The 27,666-nt window shown below is 52.0% G+C and overlaps 6 protein-coding genes across 10 annotated transcripts; 3 read left to right on the top strand and 3 right to left on the bottom strand.

The window, feature by feature from the left end:
* The first annotated feature begins 6,196 nt into the window (after positions 1-6,196).
* Positions 6,197-7,946, top strand: LOC105699111 (syntaxin-17). Its single transcript, XM_023433926.1, has 5 exons — positions 6,197-6,558; positions 6,686-6,881; positions 7,005-7,216; positions 7,333-7,549; positions 7,617-7,946. Exons 1-5 carry the CDS (start codon positions 6,418-6,420, stop codon positions 7,760-7,762), a joined length of 912 nt encoding a protein of 303 aa, XP_023289694.1. The 5' UTR covers positions 6,197-6,417; the 3' UTR covers positions 7,763-7,946.
* A 580-nt stretch (positions 7,947-8,526) lies between these two features.
* Positions 8,527-12,326, top strand: LOC105699110 (nucleolar protein 58). Its single transcript, XM_012423851.1, has 4 exons — positions 8,527-8,690; positions 8,879-8,955; positions 9,113-10,512; positions 10,584-12,326. Exons 1-4 carry the CDS (start codon positions 8,646-8,648, stop codon positions 10,835-10,837), a joined length of 1,776 nt encoding a protein of 591 aa, XP_012279274.1. The 5' UTR covers positions 8,527-8,645; the 3' UTR covers positions 10,838-12,326.
* A 26-nt stretch (positions 12,327-12,352) lies between these two features.
* LOC105699107 (fizzy-related protein homolog) lies at positions 12,353-14,731 on the bottom strand. Its single transcript, XM_012423847.2, has one exon. The coding sequence runs from the start codon at positions 14,427-14,429 to the stop codon at positions 12,969-12,971; it is 1,461 nt and encodes a 486-aa protein (XP_012279270.1). The 5' UTR covers positions 14,430-14,731; the 3' UTR covers positions 12,353-12,968.
* Positions 14,732-14,895: 164 nt separating this feature from the next.
* On the bottom strand, positions 14,896-20,232 carry LOC105699105 (NF-X1-type zinc finger protein NFXL1). 4 transcript variants are annotated; one of them, XM_012423842.1, is made up of 5 exons: positions 20,195-20,232; positions 18,307-18,586; positions 18,084-18,196; positions 16,333-18,004; positions 14,896-16,261 (listed from the first exon to the last, which is right to left on the bottom strand). In XM_012423842.1, the coding sequence occupies exons 2-5, from the start codon at positions 18,568-18,570 to the stop codon at positions 15,833-15,835; spliced, it is 2,478 nt and encodes an 825-aa protein (XP_012279265.1). In that variant the 5' UTR covers positions 18,571-18,586; positions 20,195-20,232; the 3' UTR covers positions 14,896-15,832. The 4 variants fall into 4 exon arrangements, with proteins under 4 accessions (XP_012279265.1, XP_012279266.1, XP_012279264.1 ...); XM_012423843.1 differs by lacking the exon at positions 20,195-20,232 and adding an exon at positions 19,431-19,441; XM_012423841.1 differs by lacking the exon at positions 20,195-20,232 and adding an exon at positions 18,834-19,045.
* LOC105699108 (phosphatidylinositol N-acetylglucosaminyltransferase subunit C) lies at positions 18,624-20,193 on the top strand. The gene is made up of 3 exons (XM_012423848.1): positions 18,624-18,694; positions 18,771-18,892; positions 18,964-20,193. The coding sequence occupies exon 3, from the start codon at positions 19,045-19,047 to the stop codon at positions 19,864-19,866; it is 822 nt and encodes a 273-aa protein (XP_012279271.1). The 5' UTR covers positions 18,624-18,694; positions 18,771-18,892; positions 18,964-19,044; the 3' UTR covers positions 19,867-20,193.
* LOC105699103 (nuclear pore complex protein Nup205) lies at positions 20,196-27,600 on the bottom strand. Of its 2 annotated transcripts, none has more exons than XM_012423839.2 (10): positions 26,984-27,600; positions 26,520-26,683; positions 25,975-26,391; positions 25,612-25,903; positions 24,806-25,528; positions 21,410-24,751; positions 21,121-21,344; positions 20,827-21,054; positions 20,569-20,767; positions 20,196-20,478 (listed from the first exon to the last, which is right to left on the bottom strand). In XM_012423839.2, exons 2-10 carry the CDS (start codon positions 26,676-26,678, stop codon positions 20,264-20,266), a joined length of 5,799 nt encoding a protein of 1,932 aa, XP_012279262.1. In that variant the 5' UTR covers positions 26,679-26,683; positions 26,984-27,600; the 3' UTR covers positions 20,196-20,263. The 2 variants fall into 2 exon arrangements, with proteins under 2 accessions (XP_012279262.1, XP_012279261.1); XM_012423838.2 differs by having other exon boundaries at positions 26,988-27,600.
* Between the last annotated feature and the right edge of the window lie 66 nt (positions 27,601-27,666).

Below are 27,666 nucleotides of genomic sequence, written 5' to 3'. Positions count from 1 at the left end.
GCGAAATCCGCGTGCGGAGTTCCTCCCCCCGGGTGGATGTCCGACTCCGGCGCGCACCCAATCCCGCGGCCGATTCCGCCGAGCGGAGCCCCTCGACGTCCAATCCCCGCTAATAGCGAAACTTCCGCGCGCGCGGAGCGACTGCGGAATAACGAGGGGCCGGCTCGCCCTCGGATTGTTCCGCAAAGGGAATCGAGAGAGCAAAGGGCCCCGCCGGGGGGGGGGGGGGGGGCGGCAGATGCCGCAGCCGGAATATTGGATAAAAGTTTTCGGGCGGGGAGGGTGGCGGGGGGTCCGCGGAGAAAATAATTCCGCCGGGGCCCGCACGTACCGCGGGGGAAACTTCCCCCGGTCGAATTCTCGACTTGTCGCGTCGGTCCGGGCGCGGAAACGGGTGCGACGCCATCTGGCACTTAACATATATACGAAAAAGACGACAGGGATACATGGGGGGGGGCGGCAAGGGGGCGGGGGGTGAAACTTCGCCAGGTCGCGTAAGGCACTGCCCGGACGGAATCGGGCGGAAACTTCGGATTGAGCATGCAGACCGCCACCCCCGCGTCCTGGGGGCTACATGTCCGCGCGGGGGATGTCACCCCGAAGGCGCCAGGGGTGCTGGGAGGATCATCCTGGCCGCGCGGGGGACCGTCTATCGGGGAAAAAAATGAAATCTTAGGGTCGACGAATCGATTCCGCTCGCATGCCGCGGCGGCATGGCCGCGCAGGAGACGAGGCCGACGTCAACGGGGGGTAGACGTAATTACCGGCGGCAAGTACCACGACCTATCAGCGTCCGCGGCGGGCTCGCATTAGGAGACATCCGCGTCGCAGGGCACTTTGACTGCGCCTCCCCAGCGGGCCTCGCGTCTGCGGTCGCCGAAGTTCCGAGCCCCCGACGTATCAGTCGGGGCTAATCGAATCTTCCGGGCGACGTAAGTTACTTCCCCCGGCTAAGTTCCCGGCCAGACGGCACTATTTCCCGGGTACAATCCTACGCGGGGATGCGCCCAGCGGGGGCGAGCGCGATCGCCGGGGATTTCCGGGCTCGATGAGACCTGGACATCTCTAGGCAAAGGCCCTAAGGAAGGTCCCGGTGCTCGGGAATTTCGTCATTCTCAAGATTTCTCTCTTAATGTCTCCTTTCTCGTCATTTCCTTGTAGAACGTAGAATTTCTCGGGACCTTCCTCAGGGCCTGCGCGTCCACGTGGGAGACTCTTGAACGTTTCGGTAGCCGGTTTCATCGAGAAGTTTGACAAACGATTGACCCCCTAGAGTGGGACTTTCATATCGCCTTAACCCGGAGCATCCCCCAAGGGGGCAGCCTCTTTGCTCGTCGGCGTCGTACTTAATGAATTTCTGGTGTCCACCCCCCTTCCACCCCCAGGCGGCATTATGACTCGCAATCGGCGGGCGACGCGTCACGGTCGCGAATACGAGCCACTTTCCAACAATGTCGTCCCGGGTCCACCCCTGCTCCTTCCTCCCCCTCCATCTTCCATTTCCTGCGGCACTTCCACCACTATAATCTGCCGGGACACTCTCGACTTTATATCGCTTTCATGCGAGAACGTCTCGACGCTTTAATCGGCGCCCTCCACCCGGCCGGGGCGGCGCCCCTTCCTCGGCGTCGGCCGATCAAAAAATATCGAACCCTCGTCCGCGACGTCTCCTCGGCCACTTTCCTCGCTCCCTCGTCGACGTCGAGGTGGAAGGGGTGTCCGGGGGATCGGAAGCGGAAAGAGCCATGATTTCTCGGGGAGAGAAATGGGGAAGAGGACACCGCGGGGGTCTTTACCGGGGCTCTCCTATTTCGCCCGCGGAGGAAGCGTCGGGGCCGCGGAAGTGGGTTAAAGTGGAGGGCGTGTATGTATGTGTGTGTATATATATGTATATATATATACATATATATATATATATGTGTATATCGGTAAAGGACAGGGCGACGGGGGCGTAAATACTAGACATATAGCTTCTAGGTACATTAATTAAGCGGCGATAAAGAGTCGCCGCAATGGCGGAACCGATCCGCGCACCCCCGCAAACGGCGGACCGACAAAGAATTTAATTACGTCCCCTTGACAAAGGGGGAGAGACCCCCCACCGAGCCATTTGCCCAAGTGAGCATCTCAAGGAACTCCATTATCATAATGTATCCGTTATCGTTAATCCCTCACCCTGCGGAAAACGCCGATTTCGGCCACTTCTCGAACGTCGAAGTTTCGAACCGTGGAGTATCAGTTGGCCATTTTATTTCCTCCAATTGTCCATTTTTGACATCCTCCCAACCTTGTACGCCCTACTTACAAGTCGAGTCCTACTTTTGGCATATAAGTGGAAGAATTGGAAATATCTGCCGCTTTCGGGGTCTAATGTAGGACATCAATTGGGGTAGGATGCTACCTTTCTTTATAATGCATCGAATTAATATCTATTTAAGGCGATCCGAAAGGGTCGTTCGAGAGGTCAATCATTTATGAGACTATTTTCCGAACAAAGCGGACCGAGTCGTTTGACATTTTTCCACGTGAATGCGGATTCCCCGTCGAATTTCATTGTACATAAAAAGTCAACAATTTTCATAAACGAGGGTATAAAAAATTAATTCCATCCGTCAGATCCAACCTTAATGCCTCCACGCTCACGAGGTGAAACCATAAACGATTCGATACATCTAATTTGGAGAAAAGTTTCATAAACGAAACCCCTCAGACTTTTATATCACCGTAAGACCAATAATTAGAGATTATAGTACTAGGCGCTACACAATTGCCTTCTGATGTTTAAGTACACCTCCCTAGGAGGGATAAAGAATTTGAAATAATTATTTAAAAAGAAAGAGAAAAAACAATCATTTCTACGCCGCAATAAAATGGGGACGGGAATTTACTGCCTGCGGGAAAAGGGTTAACCGCGATCCATCCCGGGGCAGAAATCCCGGAAAACCACCCCCCCGACTAATCGACTTCCTTTTGATTTCGAGCACTTCCGCCAGCCCGAGCCCCGTTGCGCCGATTAATTCCCCCTCTCCCGAATTTATTCGAGTCCTTCGGCGGGGGCGCAATAAATCCCCCGGGTGTGTAATAAATGGTCAAGGATCGACGTGGAAAAGTACGCCTTGTGGCTGCCGACCCAGTTGCTTACTCGGTGGAACCGGCCCGGATTCCCAACCCTTGCGCGGACTCACCCCCGATCTTCACGGCCCGTTGAATTTACGGGCGTTACCCGCCGCGGAGGGGGTCGCGCGTTACACCCGCGAAAGAGAGGGAGAAAGAGGGAGAAAACGAACGGCGGCGGGGGAGGGAGAAAAAAAAGAAAAGGTGCATCGCACTCAATGGAAATCCCTGCAGGTCGTTTGACTCCCACCCCCGTTCGGAGGAGGGATGGAAACCCTCGGTACAAAGAGGGGCGGTGTATAAGAAACAACCCCGCGCGTTGAAGCGGTCCCTTTATATAACGCGTCCCTTCCTGATCCCCCCCGGAGTGGGTAATTTTTCTCACCCCTTCCGCAAGGTGGAAAAAAAAATTAAAAACCGACATAAATTCGACAGAAATCGGGCGACTCCTCCCTTCTTACGTCTAAGTCCATTCGTTACGTTTCAACCCTTTTTCCTTTCCACCCCTTTTAAAGAGCTTCTCATATTTAACGCCATCGCGGATTCCATGGTAAATAGAATTCTTTTACGTAGAACAGTGGTCGCGTTCCACTTGGGGGGGGATTTCTCGTCGATTCGATGAAAATCGATCGGGCATTTTCTTCCTCGCTCCTTCTCTCCTCGATTCGTTACGTTTCATCCCTTTTGTCGCGTCTCTCTTTTTCTCATATTCAGCGTAGCCGCGAAATCCGCAGGGGGGAGGGAGCGACGTGGTATTCTCATTAACGAAACAGTGATCGGGTTACATTGCCGTGATTCCTCGTTTACCGAGGTCCTTTTAAAATGTACGTACACCTACACGGTCGGTGCCGTCGACGTCGACGTCGGTATCGGGAGCTCGGAGTACGTCTGGCGATGCACACGATACCCGATAGAAAGTCTCCCGTATATACCGAGGCATTGCTCGATATTCATGATTCAATGGGTATCATTTTTCCGCTGCGCGGGGCATTAAATCTCCATCGGACAAAACGAACCGTCGGTTCCCGTCGCGTCTTCGGGCCGAGACGCAACAATGCGCGAACGAGACCGCGCGGCCCCGACGACGGCGTCGCGACGCCCCGCACTCGTGTCGATGAAAAACGGCCACGGTGATTTTTTATCGAGGCGCCCGCGGCCCCCGTTTTGCCGTTTCCCGGCGTTCTTCGATTGAAAATCACAAAAAAGGAAAGGAAAACATACTGGCAGAAATAAAGCCGTGGAGAAATTGAAAATAAACAGGGGAACAATCTCCACGGTTAGATATCATTAACGGTGCCATTACAAGTTCGCCGTCTCTAAGCTTCTAAAAAACTAAAAACTTAGGATAAAGGGTGGTAAATAGTGCTTATAAAAAATCCCAGCGACTCTCGGCGCCTACCAGAGTTCCTTTGCAATCTCCCGACGTTGGGTGAAACTCTCGATAGGGAAGTCGTCACCGAGGTGGGAAACCGATTGAATTGAATTCGCGATAAGGCAATTAGTACCGCGGGGGAGAAAAACGCCAGGAAGAGGGCCGACAGCGGGGGGTGGCGCCGGGAGGGGGTGCGCAAACTCCTTTGTGTATTTCGAATAAGAAGCGTCAGGCATTAGAATGCAGCCTGCTGGTCTGCAATCAGACCAGAACAGAGCCCCTAACTAGCTGTGGATCCTGGCGGAGCGATGGCTAAGAACGCCCTCTGATACGAGCCAATCCAAAAACCTAAACTCCGAATAACGTTCTACTCTCCTATCCACTTTTCTCCGATTTCTGGATATGTAAGGAGCGTCGATGACGTGTCTCTAAGGGGGAGGTAATTTTTCCTTCCTCCAAATTGCGGATTTTCGGAATGGATGTGTTATTTTCGGAGGGAGAGACAGGACGTCTCTTGTTCGGATCGTAGAGACGGCGCGGCGCGACTCGAAGCCCTCACTAGATAGCGCAAATCCTGGATGCGACGCACGTGGCTTTGTTACGAGATAATACCGCATCGAAATTTACACCTAAACTCCGCTTTGCAAGCTTGAAATTCGAGTCGCCCAATTAACGGATGGACGCTGGCGGCGGAGACAAACAATCGGATAAGATGGGATAAGATTGATAAGTCCGACTCGCGCCGTCCGCAACTGCTGCGGGCGGATTTTCTAGGTTATGTCCACTCGGTCGAAATGCATCGAAACATAGCGACTGGGTATTTAATAGTATGGGAGAGGGGTTGGAAAGCCCCTCTGTTCGCTCTTTTCCTTTTCGATGCCTCCGCAGGGATATCAAGGGCACCGTTGAGCTCGCGGGCTCCATAAATCCTTTGAACGGCCTCGAAATAGACGAGGCACGACTTACGGCATACGTGTGCACACACGTATCAGGTTATGAACCCGATGATACCGCAAAAGAGAATGAGCGCACATCCCGCGCGCCGCGTGACAGCTAATGGAAGCCGGCCTGACCGAAGGAACACGGGAGAAAGGAAGCGGAAACGGGGAAACGGCGGAAGAGAAGACTCGATTACACGTCACGAGCAGCCCGGCGTCTATTTGGCCGCAATCGGTTTTTCATTACCGGGACCTCTGCCCGGCTTCGCTCCGAATGGTACATTTAGTGGGCGGCCTAGCTGGCTCACTATTCCTCGCGTTCCTAAACGGCTACTTTGTCATTTACAAGAAATAATCGGAGGTCTTGCGGTAACTTTAAAGAAAGTAGAAACAAGATGGCGGCTCCGGTGGCTTCCCAGTCGGCGTCAGTGCATTCTTACTGCGCCCGACTGATAGACGTGGACGGACTCCAAATGTGACTTGTGTGGGGCATTCCGATGAAACGGGTGACACCGAGGAATCCAAAGTAAGGTGCTATGGTCGTCAATCCTTGATATAATTTCTCGATGCGAGTGTAGATTGCTTAGAAGTTCAGGCACTCTTCAGTGCTTCGGCGCGGCAGTTGAGAAATTTGAAATCCGGCGATGGCGTCATCTGTGGGCGGACGGCCGAAACTCGTAGCCAATGGCGGAACGTCCCCACGTGGTAACCGAACGGCTTGTCGAACGTTGAAACGTCACGCGTATCAATGGATGGACGCTGCAGACTGATATTTCGTAAACAGCTGATTGCGTATTTTCATTAGGACGAAAATAACGGACATGGAGACATGTCGACTGAGCGACTTCATTACGTGGCGAGAGGAAGGAAAAATTGGTAGTTTAAGTTCTACTGAGTTAACCGTAGATAATATGGATCCATTTAAAAAGACCGAATACGCATGAGTAACCAGTTGTGAAATCTGTTGAGCTGTGGTTAACAGCTCGGGGCAAAATGAGTATGTCATTGTCGTGCGAAAACATTGCAAATAAACAACCGATAAGGCGACTAGAGATCCCTATTAATAAGTTCAACGACGTCGCAATACCCCATCACCTGGATCTTCTGAATAGGCATAAATGCAATATTAAAAAGGTTAGTTGTCCCTGGATGTTTCATCAATTCTTATGTCATTTGTGTATGACTACAGTAATTGGATTTAGAAAGAGGTATTTGGACTATTGACCAACAATGTTTAGAGTGGACATTATTATTTTTGCAGTATCGGCAAGCGCAAGAATGGGACCGTGTGTACAAAGAGCAAGTGAATACTTCACGGCTGGTACTTCAACTGAAACAGTTACTATACGAGATAGACATGTTAAGGAGCCAAGTGTTAGATAGTGACATCGATAAATTTGACAAACTCACGGCAACCTCCAGACAGAGTGTCATTACAGCTATCGAAGAATGCTTAGGTGATTTTTCTGGAATGCTTATAACGAATCGTTGATATTTCTCTTTGAAATTATCTACACCATCGAGTTAACTAACTGTACATTTATTTCGGCATTTGGGTACACGCTGTTTTAAAATTGTAGAACTGGAATTCGATCTGCCTCTTAGGAGACAGCTTTCAACCGAAGATGAAGATCAATCCACAGAGGATCCACTTGATAACCGCAGCATCCAATTGGAAGCAGAAAAGGAAAAACTGGAGAGGGAAGAGGCCTGTCTGCATACCTGGAATTCTCTGCAACATGACATGCAGGAATTACACGAACTTTACATTGAATTCAATAAGGTTGTAATGGTATGTATATCGTTCTGCCCTTTCCACCTTGTGTCACCACATCAGGAAAAATGTTAATAGACTAGTCATTCTTTATTCAGTTGTACAGTGTGAATGTTAATAAATTGTTGCATTAGGATCAAAAGAAGCAAGTTGACGATATAGAAGACAACGTTGAGGTTGCAGCTGAAAATGTAACAGAGGGAGAAAAAATATTAAAAAAAGCATCAAAGTATAAAATGACTGTCTACCCAGTGACTGGAGCTCTTATTGCAACCTGCATCGGTGGCCCAATAGGTTTAATAGCTGGGTTAAAAATAGGAAGCCTTGCCGCAGTTGGCTTAGGAATACTAGGTACGTTGTAAAAAAAAGCACAGAATAATTTTAGATACAGATAAGAATGACAATTTTTAATTTTCAGGATTCACTGGAGGTACTCTAATTAAAAAAAAATTAGATCCTTCGATAACGGAGGAGAAAAACACGGATACATCACACATCCAAGGACAAAGCCTGAAGAAAGAATCCCCAGCGAGAGGTTTGAAAGAGTCAAAAAAATACTCATGACATTTGGCAAAAACAGAACTTAAATTGGCTAAGAAGGATTCATGTAATGCTCTGTAATGGTGGATTGAAATTAATTTTTCAACTTTCCACCCTAATATCAGCAGAATAAAGAAACAAATGTGATGTCTAATCTATATAACGTGTACATATATTGCTACTTCTTAATAAAATCATTTTGGATGCATTCAACGTATTTTTAAGATAAAAAAAATGGACATTGCTTTAACGCTTTATCCACCTGTATTAGATTCAAGAAAACATATTAGTTATAATTACTGCCATAATAATTAAAATTTATTCCCATTGCAGCACAACTTACTATCGATCTTCAGACGTTCGTCACCGTTTTGAGAGCCCAAAACCATTTATCAAGCCCGTCAAATTCATAGTTGTGTTCTTGTCAATGACGTTTACGAGGTCCGCAGTGAATGTAGTTTCATATAAATAAAATTGTTTCTGTGAAAGTGCATCTTTTTCGCAGTAATTTTCAACCACCTTTGACTACTTCTGAACATAGGTGGCCAGAAATAAGTTAGGAGATTGTCACATACATACGTGAGCCGCCAACGGCGACTGGTAGATGGTACCGCCATCGCGAGTGCGCTTGCTCCTATCAGAAATTTGTTGCGCCGCCCTTGGGGGCAAAAAACGGTGAAAGCTAACGTACGAAACCAGAGGGCAGCACAGGATGCGATCGCACGATCCTTCCCGTGAGCAATCTCCCAACTCATCCCTGTCTTTGGCTTAGTGCATTGTAAGTTCATTACCGGCGGCTGAATTTTTCTTCGAAATGAGGTGCACTACCACCGGATGTTAGGGTTACTTTCCACGTATTGTCTTTATATTTGAAAACCTATTCCGTGCAGAAAGTAACTCTTAAAAAATGTTGGTTTTATTTGAGACCCCTGCGGGATACGCGATTTTCAAGGTAAGAGGAAATACCGTTCATAGGTCGATAAACATAACCTATCCGGAAAAGTACACGTGGTCATTTATACACACCTCTATTCGCGCGAAATTAATGTCAGAAAGAATGAATTAAGTGTGGTATGAAAATATGATAGAAGTATTCTGACGAAAATCCTGGAATCACGTGACCTTGACGTTATGTTACAGCTGCTCGATGAAAATAAATTGGCCAAGACCGAAAACCTTTACAATGACTTCGAGACGCCAGAATCTGCCAGCAGAATGTAAGTTAATCTATATATGATAACTCTTAAGATACATCTGTAATTTTATTAATTACTAATTTCAATGAATTAAAATCCACCACGAGTGTACGAAGAAAAAATCTTTTCCCAAAAGTTGATTTTAGGTCTTTAAATTAAAAGCTATTTTTCTTTCCAGCATCAAACTTAAACATTTTGAGAAATTCGCTGACACTACCGAAGCACTCGCAGCAACAACCGCGGCAGTCGAAAGTAAACTTTCAAAATCGTTGAAAAAAGTACTCAAGAAGCATTGCACAGAACTCCAGGAGCAATTAGCGGTAGCAGATGCGAAGTTGGGCAACGTCATCAAAGACAAACTAAGTTTACAGTGCATCAGTAACACGGCGGTGCAAGAATTAATGCGCTGCATTCGTAGTCAAATGGACAGTTTACTGGCAGGCTTCCCAAAGAAGGAAATGACGGCGATGGCATTAGGATTGGCTCATAGCTTGTCCAGATACAAATTGAAATTTTCCCCCGACAAAATCGACACCATGATAATACAAGCCGTATGCTTATTGGACGATCTGGACAAGGAATTGAACAATTACGTGATGCGCTGCAGAGAATGGTACGGTTGGCACTTTCCGGAACTCGGAAAAATCATAACGGACAACGTGGCATTCGTAAAGACGGTCAAGATCATCGGTACCAGGGAAAACGCGAGCAGCTCGGACCTTTCCGACACGCTCCCGGAGGATGTCGAGCAGAAGGTCAAAGAAGCCGCCGAGATTTCAATGGGTACGGAAATCTCTCTGGACGACATAATCAATATACAGCACCTGTGCGATCAAGTGATACAGATCAGTCAGTACCGAACGCAGCTGTACGATTATTTGAAAGCCAGAATGATGGCGATGGCGCCTAATTTGACCGTCCTGGTCGGAGATCTCGTCGGAGCGAGGCTGATATCTCACGCGGGTTCCCTAGTCAACCTGGCGAAACACCCGGCGTCGACGGTGCAGATCCTCGGGGCCGAGAAAGCGCTCTTCCGAGCGCTCAAAACGAAGAGGGACACGCCCAAGTACGGCCTGATTTATCACGCCCAGCTGGTCGGACAGGCCTCGACGAAGAACAAGGGAAAGATGTCCCGGATGCTCGCGGCGAAGGCGGCGCTGGCCACCAGAGTGGACGCGCTCGGGGAAGACGGCAACGTCGACCTCGGCGCGGAGCACAGGGCCAAGCTGGAGATGCGGCTGCGAGTGCTCGAGGAGGGCAACCTTCGCAGGATCAGCGGGACCGGCAAAGCGAAGGCCAAGTTCGAGAAATACCACTCCACCAGTGAGTTCATTCAGTATCCGAGCGCGGCCGACTCGACCCTGTCGGGCGCCAAGCGGAAGCACTCGCACTCCTCCCAGGAGGAGAAGCCTCTCATCGAGGAATTGGGAGCTCAGCCCCCGGCGGCCGAGGAGGACGTACCTTCCAAGAAGAAGAAGAAGAAGCTCAGCTCCGGTCCCCAGGAGGACTCGGTCGCTGGCATCGTCAAGATCGAAAAAACCGATCCGGAAGATCTCGAGTCGACCGAACAAACTCCAGGTTTGATATGGTGGCTTTTCGTTCACCGCGAGCTCTCTCTTTGCCTGCGATTAACCTCGTTCGTCTTTCAGATTCCGGAAAGAAGAAGAAGAAGAAGAAGAGGGTGCTTCCAGAGGTCGAGGTGAAAACCGAAGAACCGAGCGTCACGGAGGAGGCCGTCGAGGCCGTTACGAGCGAAAAGAAGAAGAAAAAGAAGAAAAAGAAGGAGGAGGAGGAGGCTCGCGAAGAACTCGACGAGTCGGCAGTTTTGGAGGAAGCCGGCGAAGCGCCACCGAGCGAAAAGAAGAAGAAGAAGAAAAAGAAGGCGTCGCAGTCGGACGGCTAAAAGTCGGTTCTTCTCGAGAGAATATCAAGTCGCGAGGAAATCGAACGACTCGGTATAAGATCTCCGCGGAGGAGAGATCCGTACCGAAAGTGCCGACGTTGTTCCTCCGAATCTCGGCAGGGTCAGAGATGCCGAGGAATCATTTAAATTTGTATTTTCTTTACGCCCGATGTGGTAATAGCACGCTACAATAAATATCATGTACGAATGACTATTTTAGTCCTCCATTAGCCCAAGGATACTCGTATCGATTCTCCTCGATGCTCCTCGGGGTACCCTTGAAGCATCGAAGCGATTTATAGGAGCTCGCAATTTCCAAGAAAAGTGAGGGACGCCTGCCCTTGAGGGTCCGGGAGGGACCCCAGAGGGATCGCTGACAGACCTCGCTACCTAATTCAACGAGTGACGCACAAACCTTAAAAGCATATCGTTCGTTTATCGGTTACTTTTATTAGGCACGAAGACAGTATACGTCTATATGTATATATGTATATTATATATACACGTATCTATGTACGATGTCTATGTATGTATGTATGTATGTATGTATATCAAATCCGTAGAAAATATTTGCAGCAGAACGTATTCCCTTCCGCGACCTAGGACGCGGTATTACGTTTATTAATCCTACCGTCCTACCTCGTCGGTCGCAATGGTCTCAAACTTGTAAAATGCTCCTCGACACCGAGACGGAAAACGATCTTACGTACAATTCACAACGATTTAGTCCGGTTCGGTCACGATCATTAAATTGCCTCCATCCGGACCGAGAATCCATCTTCCCTCCCTTTTCCATCAGGTTGGCAATCTTTCATTGCAATTGCACCGGAAAGGAAATAAAATGAATTACGAGCGTGACAACGTATACCGAGATTTGTTCGTTAAACACAGTGCAGGGCGATTTATCTCGGTCTTCGCGATGGAACCGACGTCCCTAGAATCGGCTCCACGTCGAGGACTGCCTTAACAACTAGATATATAATTTCGCGGTTTTCTATTTATCCGAATAAATCCGAGGATACAATATACATATACCGACGTTACAGTTGATTTCCTTTAACGCTACCACCCCGTCGACTCTTTACGATTGCAGCACACCGAGTCTTTTGACCTCGGAAAAGACCCTCCGCGGTACGAAAGTTCCTCGTGGACGAGAACCCGCGAGACCGAAGGTAAAGTATATATATATGTATAAATTGTAAATCCCTAGTGATATCACTTGCACATGCCACGTATAAACCACAGGACGCGAAACGAATACGACACGTACCCCTTTCGTCTCCGCGATGCTCCAGCGGGAAGAAGGGATTAAAAGTAAATTTCTCAAGCCACTCCACGATGCTGTCCTACCGATAGCGAGTCGCCCCAAAACATTCGGTCCACTCGGGTACGAGGGAGAGCCCTATACCCCACCCCTACTCCTAACCTACCTTAAGATACCGGAAGGCGCTTCGCCCCTGCCCTACCCCCCCGAGGGGGAGCGCGCGCTATCCGCTACGCCCCCCCCCCCCCAGCCTTTCGCCGTCCCTTCGCGACGTGGAACGACGTACAATATATTAGATTACTTCTCAATATATAGTATTTATAAATAGTCGACGCGCTTTCCGAATCGTCTTCGCCGTTAATTTGTACACGTCAGCTGACTTTCAAAGACACGTCGTCGTTCCGGCTTGGCGATTAACGCAGCGCAACGCGATCGAGTCGAGCTCTCGATTAAGTAATTACGCTCTAGGTTCCGCGAGAAGCGGCGCCAGCCGACGGTGCGGTCCTCGTCGACGTATGCGGCGGTTTAACGAAAAACCTTTGACCCTTTCGGTGCCAGAGCGCGGAGATGCGCGTACCCGTTCGCGAAAGCCCGCGACACCGAGAGGGTCGGAGAACATCCACCGTGTCCCTAGACTTTATCGACTTCGTCCAAGAAGTTCGTACCCTCGTGTACGTGCGCGCGGGTGCGCGGGCTCCGCTACGTAAGTATAGGCTTGCTCGGGGGTGTATATGTATGCATATGAGGACTATACGTAGCTATCAACCGCCGCGTGATACGATTATCTCTTCCACTATATATGTATATGTATACATATATTCGTACGTACGTATGTACATTGCATAAAATCTTCCTCGCACCCCTACTTTACCGAATGCTGGTAAACAAATTGAGCACAGACTTGTTCTCTTTCTGACTGCGAGCCTTGCTAAAGACGTTCCAAAAGCGCAAGGTCTCGTCGCCTGCTCCGGTGACTATGGCCTCCCCGTCGGGCGACATCGCCAAGTACAGGACTCTGTACGAGTGCCCGGTGAGCTTGGCCACCTGGGTGAGGCTCGGGTACTTCCAGACGAGTATCTGGTTCTGCGAGTATCCGTGGGTGCTGACCAGCTCGGAGCTGTGCTTGCTCCAGGCGAGGTTGCACACTTGGGATGCAGTGTCGACGCACTGCATGGGCTGCCCTGTCAGGGTGTTCCAGAACCGGATGCAACGATCAGCCGTGCCTCCCCCGGAGGCCAGCAGTCCGTGGTGATGAGGCGACCAGGCGATGGCCTTGACAGCTGCCAAATGTTCCGTGTAAGTCTGGACCGGTGACGACGAGTGCAAGTTCCACACGTACAGCCGATTGTCGTTGCCCCCCGAGGCCAAGTACTGATTGTCCGGAGACCACTTGAGTCCGCAGACCTCTTGACGGTGGGCGCCCAGTCTTCGCTCTCCCACGACGCCGGGAGTCCTGACGTCACGTTGCAGGATCAGCCGATCTCGACTGCCCGAGGAGAGCACCTCTCCGTTCCACGCGAGGGCGCCGACCCTGGCGCTGTGCCCCTGGAGCTTACCCACCTGCTTACTCGCTGCCACGTCCCACACCTGGATGTATCCGAGATGCGTGCCGACCGCCACGAGGTTACCTCTCTCGTTCCATGCCACCGAAGTGACGCTGTTTCCGTCTCCGGAGAGGTCGCAGAGTCGCGTCACCTGACTCGTGCAGGCTGACCACAAATACACGCAGCTTCCCAATCCCACGCTGAGGACATTCTGGGAGGACCAGTCGACGAGGTTCAAGTAAAAGTCGTCCTGCAGTTCCGGGGCGTCCAATACCTTGAACGGTATTCTTGATATCTTCCTGGTGGCTTTCCGTGGCGAGCGCAGGAGCTTCTGGCTCTTGGCACTGAGCGGGGACAGCGAGTACGGAGAACTCTGGCCCAGCAGAGTACGATCCTTGGTAGGAGTGGCGTACTTGAAGAGGTTCTTCCCCGTCAGAGGGGAGAGTATTCTGCGCTCCTCGCACTGACCTTTGGCATCCTCGATGCCTGCACCGAGGAGCTCGTTCTTCAACAGGCACGAGTACGCTATGCCATCTCGACTGCCCTCTCCGTTTTCCCTGGTCTTCTTGGCCACCGGTCCCCCGCGGCCACCCTCGGATATCATGGAGAACGTGGTCTGCCAGTTGTTCCCCGACCGAGTGGGGATGAACCGGTCGAAACTGTTGTTACTCATCTTCGTGGGAGAGAAGTACGCGGGCGAGCCCGCGACCCCGTTGCCCGCTGCCTCCTGGTGACTCTCGTTGCACGGCTTCAACAGGCGCTTCTCGTACTCGTGGTGGAACATCCTGGATCGGGGACAGCCCGTCGTTTTCCTCGGTGGCTCCTCACTCGACGGATCGCATTCCTGGCTCGTACGCTCGTACGCTCGGACCCTCGGCTGTCCTCGACTTACGCCACTCGACACATCTCGGCCCCGCGAGAACGCTTCGCCCGAGTTTTCCTCTCAGCCAATCGAGATCCCTCGGAGTTTTCACGCTCGGCTCCCAACGTCGGTTCGATCGGGCTCGGGTCCGTTTGCGGGCGTCGCCATCAGTCGCCATTCGACGTCGAACGGGAGAATTTTTTGGAGCGGCAGCCCGGAAAAAGGCTCGCTCCGTCCGCTCGCCAAGCGTCACGGCGCTTCCCATTGGCTCGCTCTCGGCCGCCTCGACCCTCGGCCCAATGGCGTCACTCCCAAGACCAAGATGGCCGACCTCGACTCACTCATTGGCTGCCGACTCGGGTCCCACGCGTTGCCGTCGCTGGCGACGGCGCGTCATAGGCGGATAGTGGGCATGTTCCGACGACGTTCCACCGACGCGAAACTCGATTTAACGTAGCGCCCCTTTTCGGGGACCTCACGGCACGCCGCCATTTTCTTTTCACATCCCCGATCTACGAAGATACGCTCATCCTCTATCCAGCGCAACGTCGCTCGCAGTTCGCTTCCGCTTCACCAGATGGCGGGCGTCACCCTCAACGATATTACGATTTTACCCGCGGATTATAAAGAGAGACGATCTCGTCTGAACGAAGCGTTAATTATTCTTCTTCCTTGTCAACCCATATGGACGTACAAAAACGAAATCACGAATAGCGTTGCGTTCGGATAGGACGGTATGTCGAATCGTTCGGATTGCGATAACTTCGAGGTTATAATTATTGACGGAGGTTTGACGGGCCTCATAACTGCTTACGACGTATCGAGAGTCCAACGGGAGGACATCCCATGAACGTCGTAAAGCCTTCTCATGTTTCATATCGTGTTAATTCATTATTTACACCCCATGGCAGAGCATACCCATCCGCCAACGATTAACATTTCCAGGAGTTATTATTTGCTTCCCTATCGGGAGATTCTTTTTGTAAGGATTTTTTTTTTCGCTGCTAGCGAATACGTTACACATTGGCCTGGGACCGTGACGGAGCTATAGAAGCCGGGAAAAGCGCAGTTTTGTCGATTTGCCTCGACGCCCGGCCACGATCATTCAGTTTCGACGAAATCGTAGATTACGAGTTAGTACGCCGTTGGTATTCCCGTCGTTTCGGCAAGATGCGTCCCAAGACCAAGAATTTTCGTCGCATCGTCGATAAACGTTTTCAATTAAAACAATTAAAAATATCCTACGGCTACCATGTACGTTATCCTTTAAGAGAGGCTCCCGCCGATTTTTCCCCCCCCTCTAAAAAGTCGATCGACGCCGCAAATTAAACGTAAACGGTGACGTAAACCGTCGCGACGGCAATTGCCACGATAGCTGTAGCGGGTAACCAAATCTTCCGACAAAAGAAGTTCCTACTTTCTTTCGTCCCGTCGTCGAACCGATTTCTCGCCTTCCCCCTGCGCTTGGGCTTGAACTTCCTCTCAAACTTCTCTATCTCCATGCGGTTCCTCGTTTCCTCTTCCGCCTTCCGCTTCTCCAGCTCCATCGCCTGGAGCTGCTCCCGTTCTTCCTTTCGTTTCAGGCACGCACCGTCGCAGTCTACCGTCGCTTTTCCGAGGCGAACCACCTCGCAGGAGAAGTCCCTCTTGATTCGCTTACATTTACACCAGACCTTGACCCTCTTGTCGCAGAGGTCCTCCCTCGGACAAGGTCCTTCGTGGCAGCCGTCGACGCAGCGATGCCCGCACGAGTACTGAAAAACGAGGGCGTTTCGTTAGATTCGTCACGGGCGACCCTGGACGGCGACAGTCCCGAGAAACTCACGTTTTTGGGGCACTGGTTGCCGCATGCTAGCATCTGTCGCTTGGCTTCCGGGGAGGCGAGGGTCAACTCGGAGCAGCGCCGATACAGGGCGTTGATGCCGCAGTGGCAGGAGACCTTGACGAGCCGCTGGCAAGGCTCGCAAGGAGCGGGATGGCAGGGCCTGGCGCAGGCGTGGGTGCAGCCCTCGGGCCGGGGCAGCTCGCAAGGGCGCTCGCAGGAGTCGCAGGCCGGAGCACCCGGGCGGTGGCAGAGCCTCGCACAGCGGTGGTTGGCACAGGTCAGCGGCCGGGCGCACTCCCGGGCGCAGGAGTCGGGCACTGCGAGATGGCACGGCCGGGGTAGCGTTTCGTGTTCGCCGAAGCAGGTTACCGGGACGGGCACCTCGCAGGGCGGACAGGGCAGTGCCCGGAGGACGCGTCGCTCGGACTTGGGCGGCCTGCGCTGCCAGGGGCCGACCGCGACGACGGGCCGCGACGCGCCCTCCTCCGTCGGCCGCACCCAGACCCTGGCGTGGCAGATAGCGGGGCACGCGTGGCCGCAGGCCGCGTGCGCTAGGTCGCAGACCGCGCGGCACGGCGGACAGGGGCCCTGGTGACATCGATGGGGCGGCTGCGGGTGATGGCACCCCGACGCGAGCCCGCACGGCCGGTCGCAACTCGGGGGCGAGATCCTCTTCCTCGTGCCGCAGGGCACCGCGAGCTGGCTGCCGCCGCATCGGCACTGGACGACGTTGGTCCTGCCGCACGGGTAGCACGGCCCGGGATGGCAGGGCGCCGCGCACTTGTGCCTCCTGCACCCGAGGATCCGCTCGCAGACCTTTTCGCAGGCGGTCGGGGCGTCCCTCGCTTGGCAGTCGCAGCACTTCCGGTTGCACGGGTGTCGGCCGCACGGGCGCATCCTCGTGCACTTGGTGTTGCAGTGGAACTCCTTGGCGCAAGCTACCTCCTTCTTATAGGCTCCGCAGCGACAGGCCTTGACGACGACCTGCAGGCACTGGCCGCAGCCGTCGTAGTGGCATCGCATGCTGCACGAGTGCCTACCACACTCGAGTCGCTTACCGCAGGTGTCCCCGCACGTCGGCACGTCCTCCTCCTTGCAGGACACGACGTACCTCTTCTTGCCGCACGGGCACGTCCGGTTGCCCTCGAGGGGGCAGCTTCCGCAGTCCCCGGCCCGGTGGCAGAAGCCCTCGCAGCGGTGGACGCCGCAGGACAGCGGCGTCGCGCAGGGCCGCTCGCATACCCACTTGGACTCGCTGCATCTTCGCGCCTCCGCCTCAGCCCCGCAGCGGCAGGGTGCTTCCACCGTTTCGGAGCAGGGCGAGCAATCGCCGGGGTGGCACTTGTCGCGGCATCGATGCTCCGCGCACTCGAGGAGCTTCCCGCAGACGCTTCCGCAGCTCCATTCTCTGGCGTTGCAGCGTCTCGACACCCCTGCCCGTTTTCCGCAGTAGCAGGACGACGTGACCATTTGCGGACACGGAGGGCACGGTCCCGGATGGCACAAAAGTATGCATCGATGGCCGCAACGCGGTTCCAAGGGCTTCTCGCAAGCCTCTCCGCAGGAGTGGGGAATTAACCAGGGTTGGTAAAGCGGGTTTGACGTCTTCCCGCAGAAACATCGGTATTCTCTCGGAATCTCCTCGTCTCGGTACTCGGCTCGACACTTGGGACTGTCAAACAAAATGGGTCTTCATCGCACCTAAAACCACGTAGCCCGGCGAGTTTGCGTTCTGTTTCGTTCATACTTACCAGGCCCATACTGGAGCTATTTCCCTTTCGCGTTTGTAGTTTAAACTGTCTCGTATCCAATGTTGAATGCAAGGCAAATGCATGAAGGAGAAACATCTTATGCAGCTCCATATCTACGAGGATTAAAAACTTTGGAGAGTTTGACTTCAAATTTCCATCTCCTGTCTCTCCGACTATAGCTCGAAAGATCGAGCCAAAATTATTAACGTTACGCGTTACGTACCGCTTCTACTTTTTTGACAGAGGAAATGCATATTAAGCAGACCGCACCACCAGATTGGAAAGTATTGCTGAGGTAGGACAGAATCTTCTCTGCATCTCCTCCTTTGAATCGATACGAAGATAGGACATTTCCTACTGCTTTTTCTAAAAGTTCGGTTGTCCCTTCGTCTTCGTCTTCGCTGGACGAGCTTGTCACCGGGTGTTCTTCAAGGTGTCTTTCGATGCTCGCTCGATTTTGAGCTTGCACTCGCTTAAACTTGTTCATTTCTTCCTCTTGTACACTTAAAAAACCAAATACGTTATAGAAATAGGTTAACAAATCAATTGTGTTTTCTGGTAGCTACTACAGTACTATGTAAGGTCCACAAAGTATTCAAACTGGAGTAATGGTAACAATTAAGTTGACTAAAACATAATTAATGGGATTCTCCTTATTAATCGTTTACCTTTCCGCGATCGTTTTAGATATTCCCACTGAAGCAATACAGTTAAACGTTAGAAAATGAAATTAGGTTATGTTTTACGTACACGATTCTTGGCAAACTGGCGCCACCTTTGATTGAGAGGTTAGCTGATCGAGAAACAAGGTAGGAACATTGTTGAAGATAATGAAAACTACCGTGTTAATTCTTTTTTAATACATTTGGATTGCTTGCAGGTGAGCGAGAGATAAACCGAAGAAATTGGTTTCTATGGAATGACCTTCGGATTTTAAATTGGAATTTACGTTTACATCACCATGTCATCGGTTCCGTACTGGCGAAAAAATTTGTACAATGATCACGGTTTGCCCGACAACTACACGCATAGTTCTTTCCTGGAGGAATTACGAAAAAACGTGAAACCTAACAATGTGCTAAAAAATGAAGCAATCACCCTCGGGGCTGGTATTTCTATACAATTAAGTATCGTTGTCCTGTTCATAATAGTATTTGTATGGTTAAACAACGAATGGACCACACCAAATATCATCTTTACAGTTAGCGCCATGTTAACCGTACTTGCATATTTTCTATACAGCCTAAAATTCCCAAATACGTTGGATAGAATATCGACAGATTTTCGAACGGTATTAATTTTCTTAACTTTTGGATATATCGTGTCCCCGATCTTAAAAACACTTACCGAAACTGTGAGCACTGATACCATTTACGTAATGACTGTCTCCATGTTTCTTACTCATTTAATTTTTAGTAAATATGGCTCTCCACCGGTTTCTCTGTCCGACTCTTTGTCGATAACTTCCTCGTTATTTGGATCGTTGATGCTAACATCTAGACTCGCTTCCCCTTTGCATGCTTTTTCGTTACTCACCATTGCCGTTCTTTGTTTCGTATTATTACCTTTCGTGCTTTCTCAAATCGAGAGCAAAAAATTAGTAGCACTTATATTTGCTATCACTACATGGTATTTTTTGTATCCAATTTCCATAACTTTTTCTTGGGTATTCGTCATTGCCACGATATTTCTTTACGTCATCTGTCCATTGTGGTACGTGAAATGGCAGACATATAAAGAAAATATTTATGGACCATGGGACGAAGCTGTGATTACATCATAGTTGTAAGACATTGTATCTAATAAGTTGCGCGTGCAGTGTATGTATAGGAAAAACGAGGCACGATATTTTGTACTTGCTCAATCGTATCATTTTCGTATAATTCTTATACGAAGGCGCATCGAGAACTTTCATGTCACGCGATACGAATATAACGTTCAGTCTTTTCATATATTTATAATACATCGTTATGCATTTACAAGGGAGTTACGCATCGTTTCCGATGAAGCGCGCGATGCGTTCTCGAAATCGGATCATACCCGAGACATACAAAAGGTGCATCTCGAAAGTGAAAGTTTTTATTTATAAATAAAAAAGGACAAAATCTCACTTTCTCCTGTGAACGGTATTTTACAGGCAGCATTGAAAGATGCGTGAAACACCCTAGTAAAGGGCGATCTCATTTGACGACGATAAACTGCAGCAGTCTTTTGATCCTCCTCACGAGAGCTTCGATGAAATTGCGGTCTATCGTGGTATACTCGCTCTGCGTGTCCAACAACTGCGCGACAAAGCTATCCGTCAACACCGATACCAGGCTTTGCTTCAGATCGGACAAGGTTTCCTCCGATATCCTCCACTCCGACATGGCGTCGTCCATGTCCCCGGGTGGCACTGTAACGAAACAAATTGCGGTCACGATCGTCCCTCGTCGGATATTCGCGACGTTAACGCCGTTCCCGAGGCACGAGTCAAAAAGCGTACTGCGAGTCCTGATCTGCCGAGACGTGATTTGCATGGTATAGAAGTCCAAGTGGCTCCACAGGATGTACAAACTGTGTTCGATGATGAAGGAGCAATACTTGATGTCCTGCCGTTTACTCCGGGCTCGTCTGCCCAATCGTTGCTCCACGATGACGCGCTGCTTCCTCACGTCGAGTTCCGTTTCACGGTCCGACAGGTACTGCAAAGCAAAGTAGGCTCTTGCTCCGGTTCTCGACGAAGGTTACCCCTCGTCCTTACCTTCTTGAGATCCACCGTGCTCATCTCGTCGACCATCGCGCAGGTCTTGATCAAGGTGTCGACGTACGCCAGCTCGCCGTGAATCAAGGAAGTGCAGGAGGTGAGCTGAGCGACGACGGCGCCGAGGTGAACGTCGCCGCCGGAGGCCTCCCTGCCCCCGGGCTTGGGAAGGTGGTAGGGCTCGAACAGGGCGTTGCGGATCTTCTGGTCCATCTCCGAGTGCTTCATCTACGAGAACAGAGAGGACGAGACGTTAATTCGGTCGGTCTAGCGAGCGGCGGACGGCGGCCTTACCTGGTTGCGAGCGTAGAGCATGACGTTGGCGACTATCTGCACGCAGGACGAGTAGACCCTGGCCTCGTCGCCCTCGGCCGGCGGGGCCTGTAGCTGGAATTTAGGCAGGAGCGAGAGCATGAGTTTCTGGAGGCGATACAGGTGGGCCCGGAGCTCCCTCATCCCGGTGGCGTCTCCCGGGCCGTTGACCCTCTGCAGCTCGTCCTCGACCAGGTCGTAGACGTCTGAAAGTCAGCGAGTTAAGAGGGGGTGGAATCGAGGTGGGGCGAGGGCGAAGAGGAGCGCCTACCGATATTGGCGGACCTGCCGATGACTCCGGTCAGGCAGGCGACCTCCTTTAGGAAGGAGGCGTTGGAGCAGGGCAGGGCGTTGCCGAGGGCCGCCTCAACGGCGTCCCGGTGGCTCTGGAGGAAACCGCAAACTTGAACGGCGCAGGACTGGTTCTCGGTGCCGAGGGTAGTGAGCAGGGCGTCGCAGAGGTAGAGCGCCGGCAGCAGCACCTGCTGGTACCGCTGACCCACGGAGGGCAGGAAGGAGGCGTCGCCCGACTCGAAGCCTACGTGGGCGTCGGGGTGGTAGTCGAAGACGCGCATGCCGGAGAGGCAGGAGAGCACCTTGTTCTCGAGGAGGCTCTCAGCGCCGAGCCGGCTGGCAGCCATGCGGCAGAGGGCGGCCATGCGCGCCTCGTAGAGGTACAAGGGCCGCAGCGTGTCGGGCTCAGGGCGTAGGACGCGGCGCAGCGGGCCGTCCGACTCCAGCAGGCTGTCCGTCGCGTGCTTCAGGTAGCCGCGACTCGCCAGGTAGGCGACCCACGAGTTGTCCGAGTCCAATTCGAGCACCTTGTCGAGGCAGGAGAGGGCGAGCATCTTGCAGACGTCGTGGCCGCCGGAGCAGTTGCGGCAGACGATGTCCATGAGCTTCTCGCCGAAGCCGTCGAGCACCTGGACTGTGGCGTAGCGGTGGGAGCGCTCCTGGGCCGGCAGCGCCCGGTGCAGGCCGCTGTCCAGCTGGCTGACGTATGTCACGTCGGCGGCGTCCCCGCTCCGAGGCTCGGCCTTGTCCAGCCCCACCACGCAGAGGAAGTTGAGGAGCGCGCCGTACAGGTGCGACTGGACCTTTTGCGAAGAGGCACCGGAGCCGATGATCCACTGGACGACGTGCGTCAGGATGATCTTCGTCATGGTGGTATGCGCCGCCGAGGACGGCAGCGGCAGCTCGTCGTCGCCGCCGCCGCCGCCGCGGGTCGCCAGGTTATTCCGCAGGTTGACCAGGAGCACGAGCACCGTGCCCGAGACCAGCGTCTTGATCTCGGCGAGGGCCTCGCAGGAGGTCATCTTCTGGAGCAGGTCGTGGGAGAGATCGAGCAGGAGGACCTGCCGCCGCGCCGGGGGTAGCTGCTGTGCGCTCGCCACGCAGAAGAGCGTCTCCGTCGCCTGACACCAGCCCTCGACGAACTTGACGGTGGCGTAGGAGAGGGTCTTGGTCTGGTTCCTCTTAAGGGCGTAGGCGAGCATCGACTGCAGCTCCCGCTGCATAAGCTTCCTTTGGGTCAGGGTGGCGCTGCTGCGCGCGACCGCCAGCTCCTCGGTGACGAGGGCGTGCAGCTTCCTAATGTCAACGAGCTGCGGCCCCCCAAAGGAGCGGCTCAGCGGCGCGCTGCACCTGCCCAGGGCCATCTCCACCTGCGAGGGGTCGAAGAACTCCCAGGATTTGGGGGGCTCGAGCTCCAGTTGGAAGTCGATGTAGTGCAGTAGGTCCATCAGGAGCTTCTGCGAGGACGCCACGGGATCCCGGTCCTGACTCGAGCTGCCGACCAGGCGCTGTATCAGGGCGTTCTGCGGACTACCCCCGCTGACCCGCAGCTCGATGGCCGCCACCTTCAGCAGCCAGGACATGCAGGCGAGCTCCGTGGCCCGGTTTCCGCCCTGGAAGGGCAGCTTCGAGAGGTGCCTCTGGACGAAGTCTTGGTTGCTCGACGTCCTCAGGAACCGCGAGACCGGGCCCGAGGTCTTGTTATTCGCGCAGAGCGTGTGGAGGAACGCGTAGCAGGCTTCGGTGATCTTGTCGCGACCGCGCTCCAGCGACGACTCCAGGATCCCGAGGACGGAATGCAAGCAAGTCCTAGGGTAACCCAGGATGCCCGGCTGCTGGATGATCGTTTTCCCGATGTCTTTCGCGATCTCGAATCCGAGGAGGTAGTGTGCCAGATTGGGGGCGGGCCGCGTTATGCTCTGCATCATCAACGAGAGGATTCCGTCCTTGCAGTTACCGGGACGGAGCCTCTCGTGACTCCGGGCGATCTCCTGGCTCTCGTCCGCTCCCGACTCCGGCTCCGGCCCGATCTCTGGCTCGGCGTCCGCGTCGGCGTCCACGTCGTAGTCGCCATCGGCGTCCAGGCACTCGACAAAGCCGTGCCGGATGAGGACGGAGAGGGACGGCGCGGAGGCGAAGGTCGACACCAGCTCGGAGTCGGCCCCGGGCTCGCCGGCGACTCCTTGGACGATCTCGACGGCCACGTAGGCGTGTCTGCGGAGCCACGAGTTGTACGAGATGTATTTTGCGACGTTAATCATGTGGTCCGGCTTCCCAGTGCGAGGGTTCACTCCCAGCAGGAGCCTAGACAGGCCCGTCGATATCTTAGTGGCCGTCGTGGCTTCGGCCAACTGCGCCATGTACCGGTGCTGCACCTTCAGACACCGGTCCAGCACCTCCAAGCACCGGAGGGCGCTGTTCTCCAAACTCCGTTTCCCGGTGAACCGGTCGTACGTGTCCAGACAGTGGCAACCCTCGTCGAGGATGTAGAGCAGGACGTGCAAAAGTTCCGAATTGGAGTGGAGTTGGGTCATCAGGTGGTAGCCGGGAGCTGGATTGACAGCGGTGGTCTCGCCGCCCTGGAGCTCTATCTTGCAGCCCACGAAGTCCTCGACGGTCGGCTCGTACCGCTTGACGAGCTTATGGAATATCTTGAGACACGTGTCGGCGATTTCCCACTTCTCCGCGGGGTTTTTGTAGGATCTCGCGTTGAACCGAAGGAAGACGGCGTCGACGACGAAACGAAGGTAAGGGTCGAATCCTGGATTCCGCTGTCCCATCCCCAGGAGCCTGGGGATGGGGAAGTCGGTCAGCGCGTCGAGCAACTCCAGCATAGCCCTGGTCAGCGGGTATTCCTCGTTCCTCGACTCGATCTCCTCCAACTCGGTCTGGACGCCCCGCGGCTGATAGCTGCTGGTCGTCGGCACGGTTGAAAGGATCTGAGCGGCCTCGAGACTCTGCCAGACCGTGGAGGAGCTCTCGGGAGACTTGGCCAGGGCAGCAAGGGTCCGGATGAGGGCTCCCTTCAGCGGGATCGGCATTGCGCAGCCGACCAGGCCCACCAGCGAGGGCAACACCTTCCAGCCGGGGTGCTCGCAGATGGCCACTCTCGAGATCTCGTCGTACCTTGCCACCACCTGGACGACCCGCAAGACCGCCTCCAGCCCCTTCACTTCGTGGGGGGTGATTCCCTTGGGGTGGTTCCTCTGACGATAGACCGTGTCCTGGCTCGGTGGCAGCTCTTGCCTTAGATTATAGTAGTATCGACTCAACGAGCCAAAAAAGTGGTCCCAGGATATCGTCGTGGATCCCGACGAGCCTGCAATCGAAAGAACTCTAATCCGCTGTCTCGCCGATTGCCTCGCTCACTCACCGTTGGGTTTCAGGAAGTTGAACGCTTGTCGGGCAGCGGGGGGAGAAGAAGCCAGGGAAGCCAGCATCTTCAGGTACGGCACGAACAACCCGGCCGGGAGTATCTCTCCGGCCAGCCGAACGAACTTGAAGAGGGCGACCTGCCTCGACGGCAAACGATTGGCGTGGTGGGAAGGAGGAACGTGCGAAGAGTCCGTGTGCTGGCACCAGAAATCCATAGCAAGGTTCAACTTTAACGGGTCCTTCTTGTACAGCTGCGCCACCGTTAACATCAAGTACTCGAAGTGATCGTCCAAGTTCATCGGTGGTTCGATGCCCTCCTGCTGATAAGCTTGGATCAGTCGCATGGACTCATCAGCTCTGTTCCTCAGCTCTTTAACTTTTAATGGCATGAGCAGAATAAAGTCCGATATAAGCGTATGAAAGTAGCGAACGTAAAATTCCTCCTGGTGGAAGCATTCGCTCTCGAAAACGACGTCGGCCATGAAGTGGAAGGCCCTGTTCGAGAGAGCGGTTTCTACCAAAATGTCGTCCTCCATAGTGATATTTTGGGATTGCAAGAGACTGTTCGCCGACTTTATCGTAGTCACGGCTATGGCCAAAGCAAATTGCACCAGGCCTCGTAACCCAGCACTTTCCCACGTCGATTCTTCCGATGTTACTTTTTTCAGAACCTGCTCCAGCATGTCCCTCTCGGCAATCAGGGACATTGATTTTATGATCTCTGTAACGTTTGAAAAACCGATACCGATAACGCCTCAAGGAATTACGTTTCACGGGCATAATGTTCCTTAATCCGATAATTACCTTCTCCATCCTCTCGACTGTGAAGCGGACTCAAATTAAGGGAATAAAGTAGGGCCATGATAAGAGCTAGCGTGACTTTACTCGTGCAACCAGGTCCTGCTTCCGATTCCGGTTGGCGAGTCCGGAGCAACGATAATAGTTGAAAAGTGGTCGAGCTCGGTAAGGATGACTGAGCCGACCACAGGTATAAAATGTCGGCAAGATCTTGTCTCGTGTCATTGTAAAGTTGCATGACCATTTGGTGATGCTTGGCACCTCCTAATGCTCTGTTTTGTTGTAACAGTTCTTGTTCCTGTCGAACACGTATCGCTTCAATTATAAAATGTATTTTATGAAGCATTGAAAATAAAACTGGAATACCACCTTGGTGGGATCCATTTCTTCCAGCAGTGTTAGAACTCTGTCAAGTAGTCCATCCTCTAGCATCTTATCGGTGTAATCTGTAATTTGTTTTGTAAGTGCAACAGGTGTGTCCAATACCCAACTGTATCCGTTTCGAGCTTGAACCAGCGTTCTTAAAGCAGAGGTTAAAGCTTTTCTTCCATCGTAATACAGAAGAATCGCCGTTAATCCTCTCGTTAAACCAGGGTGATAAGGCATCTGCAGCTGCGCAGTGCATAGTAAATCCAGTGACATAAATTCGTTGAGTTCATACATGTCTGATATTATTAACGTTTCATCTACTAATTCCTTAGATAAAACTTGATGTCCTAATCCTGGTAGCGATATTCCTTCCGTTGCTCCTTTTTGTATTTCCTCACGACTCTTGGCATTTTTTGGCTGATTGTAGTAATAAAGTTTAAAAATTATACAATCAAATACATATATGGTGACTTTAAATTCATATCAAATGACGGTGTGTTTCTCATAAATTGTATATATAATAAATTAGCATTCGTAGCACTTACTGGATTCTTTAAAAGAGTGAGAAAATTCTGCCTATGATTACGTAGAGCTTCAGTGAATTCATGATACTGCGGATCGTTTGTACTTTCGGCAGACGTTATGTATTTCTCTATCAAACTCTGTAATTTTTTGTATGGAGTCCACATGTCCTCACCATTCATTTTATCTATTTAGCAGAAAAACGATAAATTTTACCTATACATGATGCAACAGCATGTATAATTAATTTAGGCACAAGTTAAAAACAAATACATAGCAAGATCGATTTATTTGAATCCACCCAGAAGGCGGTACACAGGATTTCTGACCCAATAAATATTTTTCTCAGTTGAAATGAAAACTACAGCATAACAAATACGTTATATTAGTAAAACATGCATTGGTTACGAAAAATAAACGTTACTGCCTACAGAGGTTACGAAAGCCGATCATAATATTCTGAGATAATTGGGAAAGTCATACGTACTTACCGTCGGTCATTTTAGCAGACTTATTAAGAAGATTCTTTCACTATTTTCGTTTGGCACACTTTCTGTATAAAACACAATATTTCAAGGAAATTATCGAAGTCGTAACGCTACGCGTTATTTTGAATACAGGTATAAACGTGTCTGCCAATCCTGCGGGCCCGAAGAGCGGGCGACTTATCGGCCATCTCGGACGCGGAGTATGGGAAAGAGAGGTAGAGGGCGCACCTGCATGCGACTATCCGGCGCGCCAGCCGTTAGCCCGTCGAGCTGCAGCCAACCAAGAACAGGGAGTCTATTACGTAAAGCAAATTGAGGAAAGCAAAAAATAAATAATGTAAGTGAAGGTTAAAGTCAAAGAGGGTACCACGAGTGTTCTTCCCTTACCGTCAAATGAGAGCAGTGTCGGTAAGCGTAGGTAAGCCACCACCGAACAGTCGCATGGTATTACCATCACGAGTAAATACATACAGGCCTCAGGAAAAGGCCGAAATCCAAAAAAGATAAAGATCAATAGAGTCTGCGCGGTGAATACTCTGGAGCCATAAGCAATACCAGGAAGTAACAAGTAAAGGCAACAACAAAGATTGTTTACAATATATTTATATTGAATTATCTAAGGTAAGAATTAAACAATTTTGACGATTGTTATGATGAACTTCCAACGTGTCGTTATAACACG

The sequence above is a fragment of the Orussus abietinus genome, unplaced genomic scaffold (assembly GCF_000612105.2).
Source record: "Orussus abietinus isolate OABI.00-Male unplaced genomic scaffold, Oabi_2.0 scaffold3, whole genome shotgun sequence".
In the NCBI taxonomy this organism is placed as follows: Eukaryota; Metazoa; Arthropoda; class Insecta; order Hymenoptera; family Orussidae; genus Orussus; species Orussus abietinus.
Note: the sequence above shows the minus strand (reverse complement) of the source record. Positions and strands in the feature narration are given on the sequence as shown.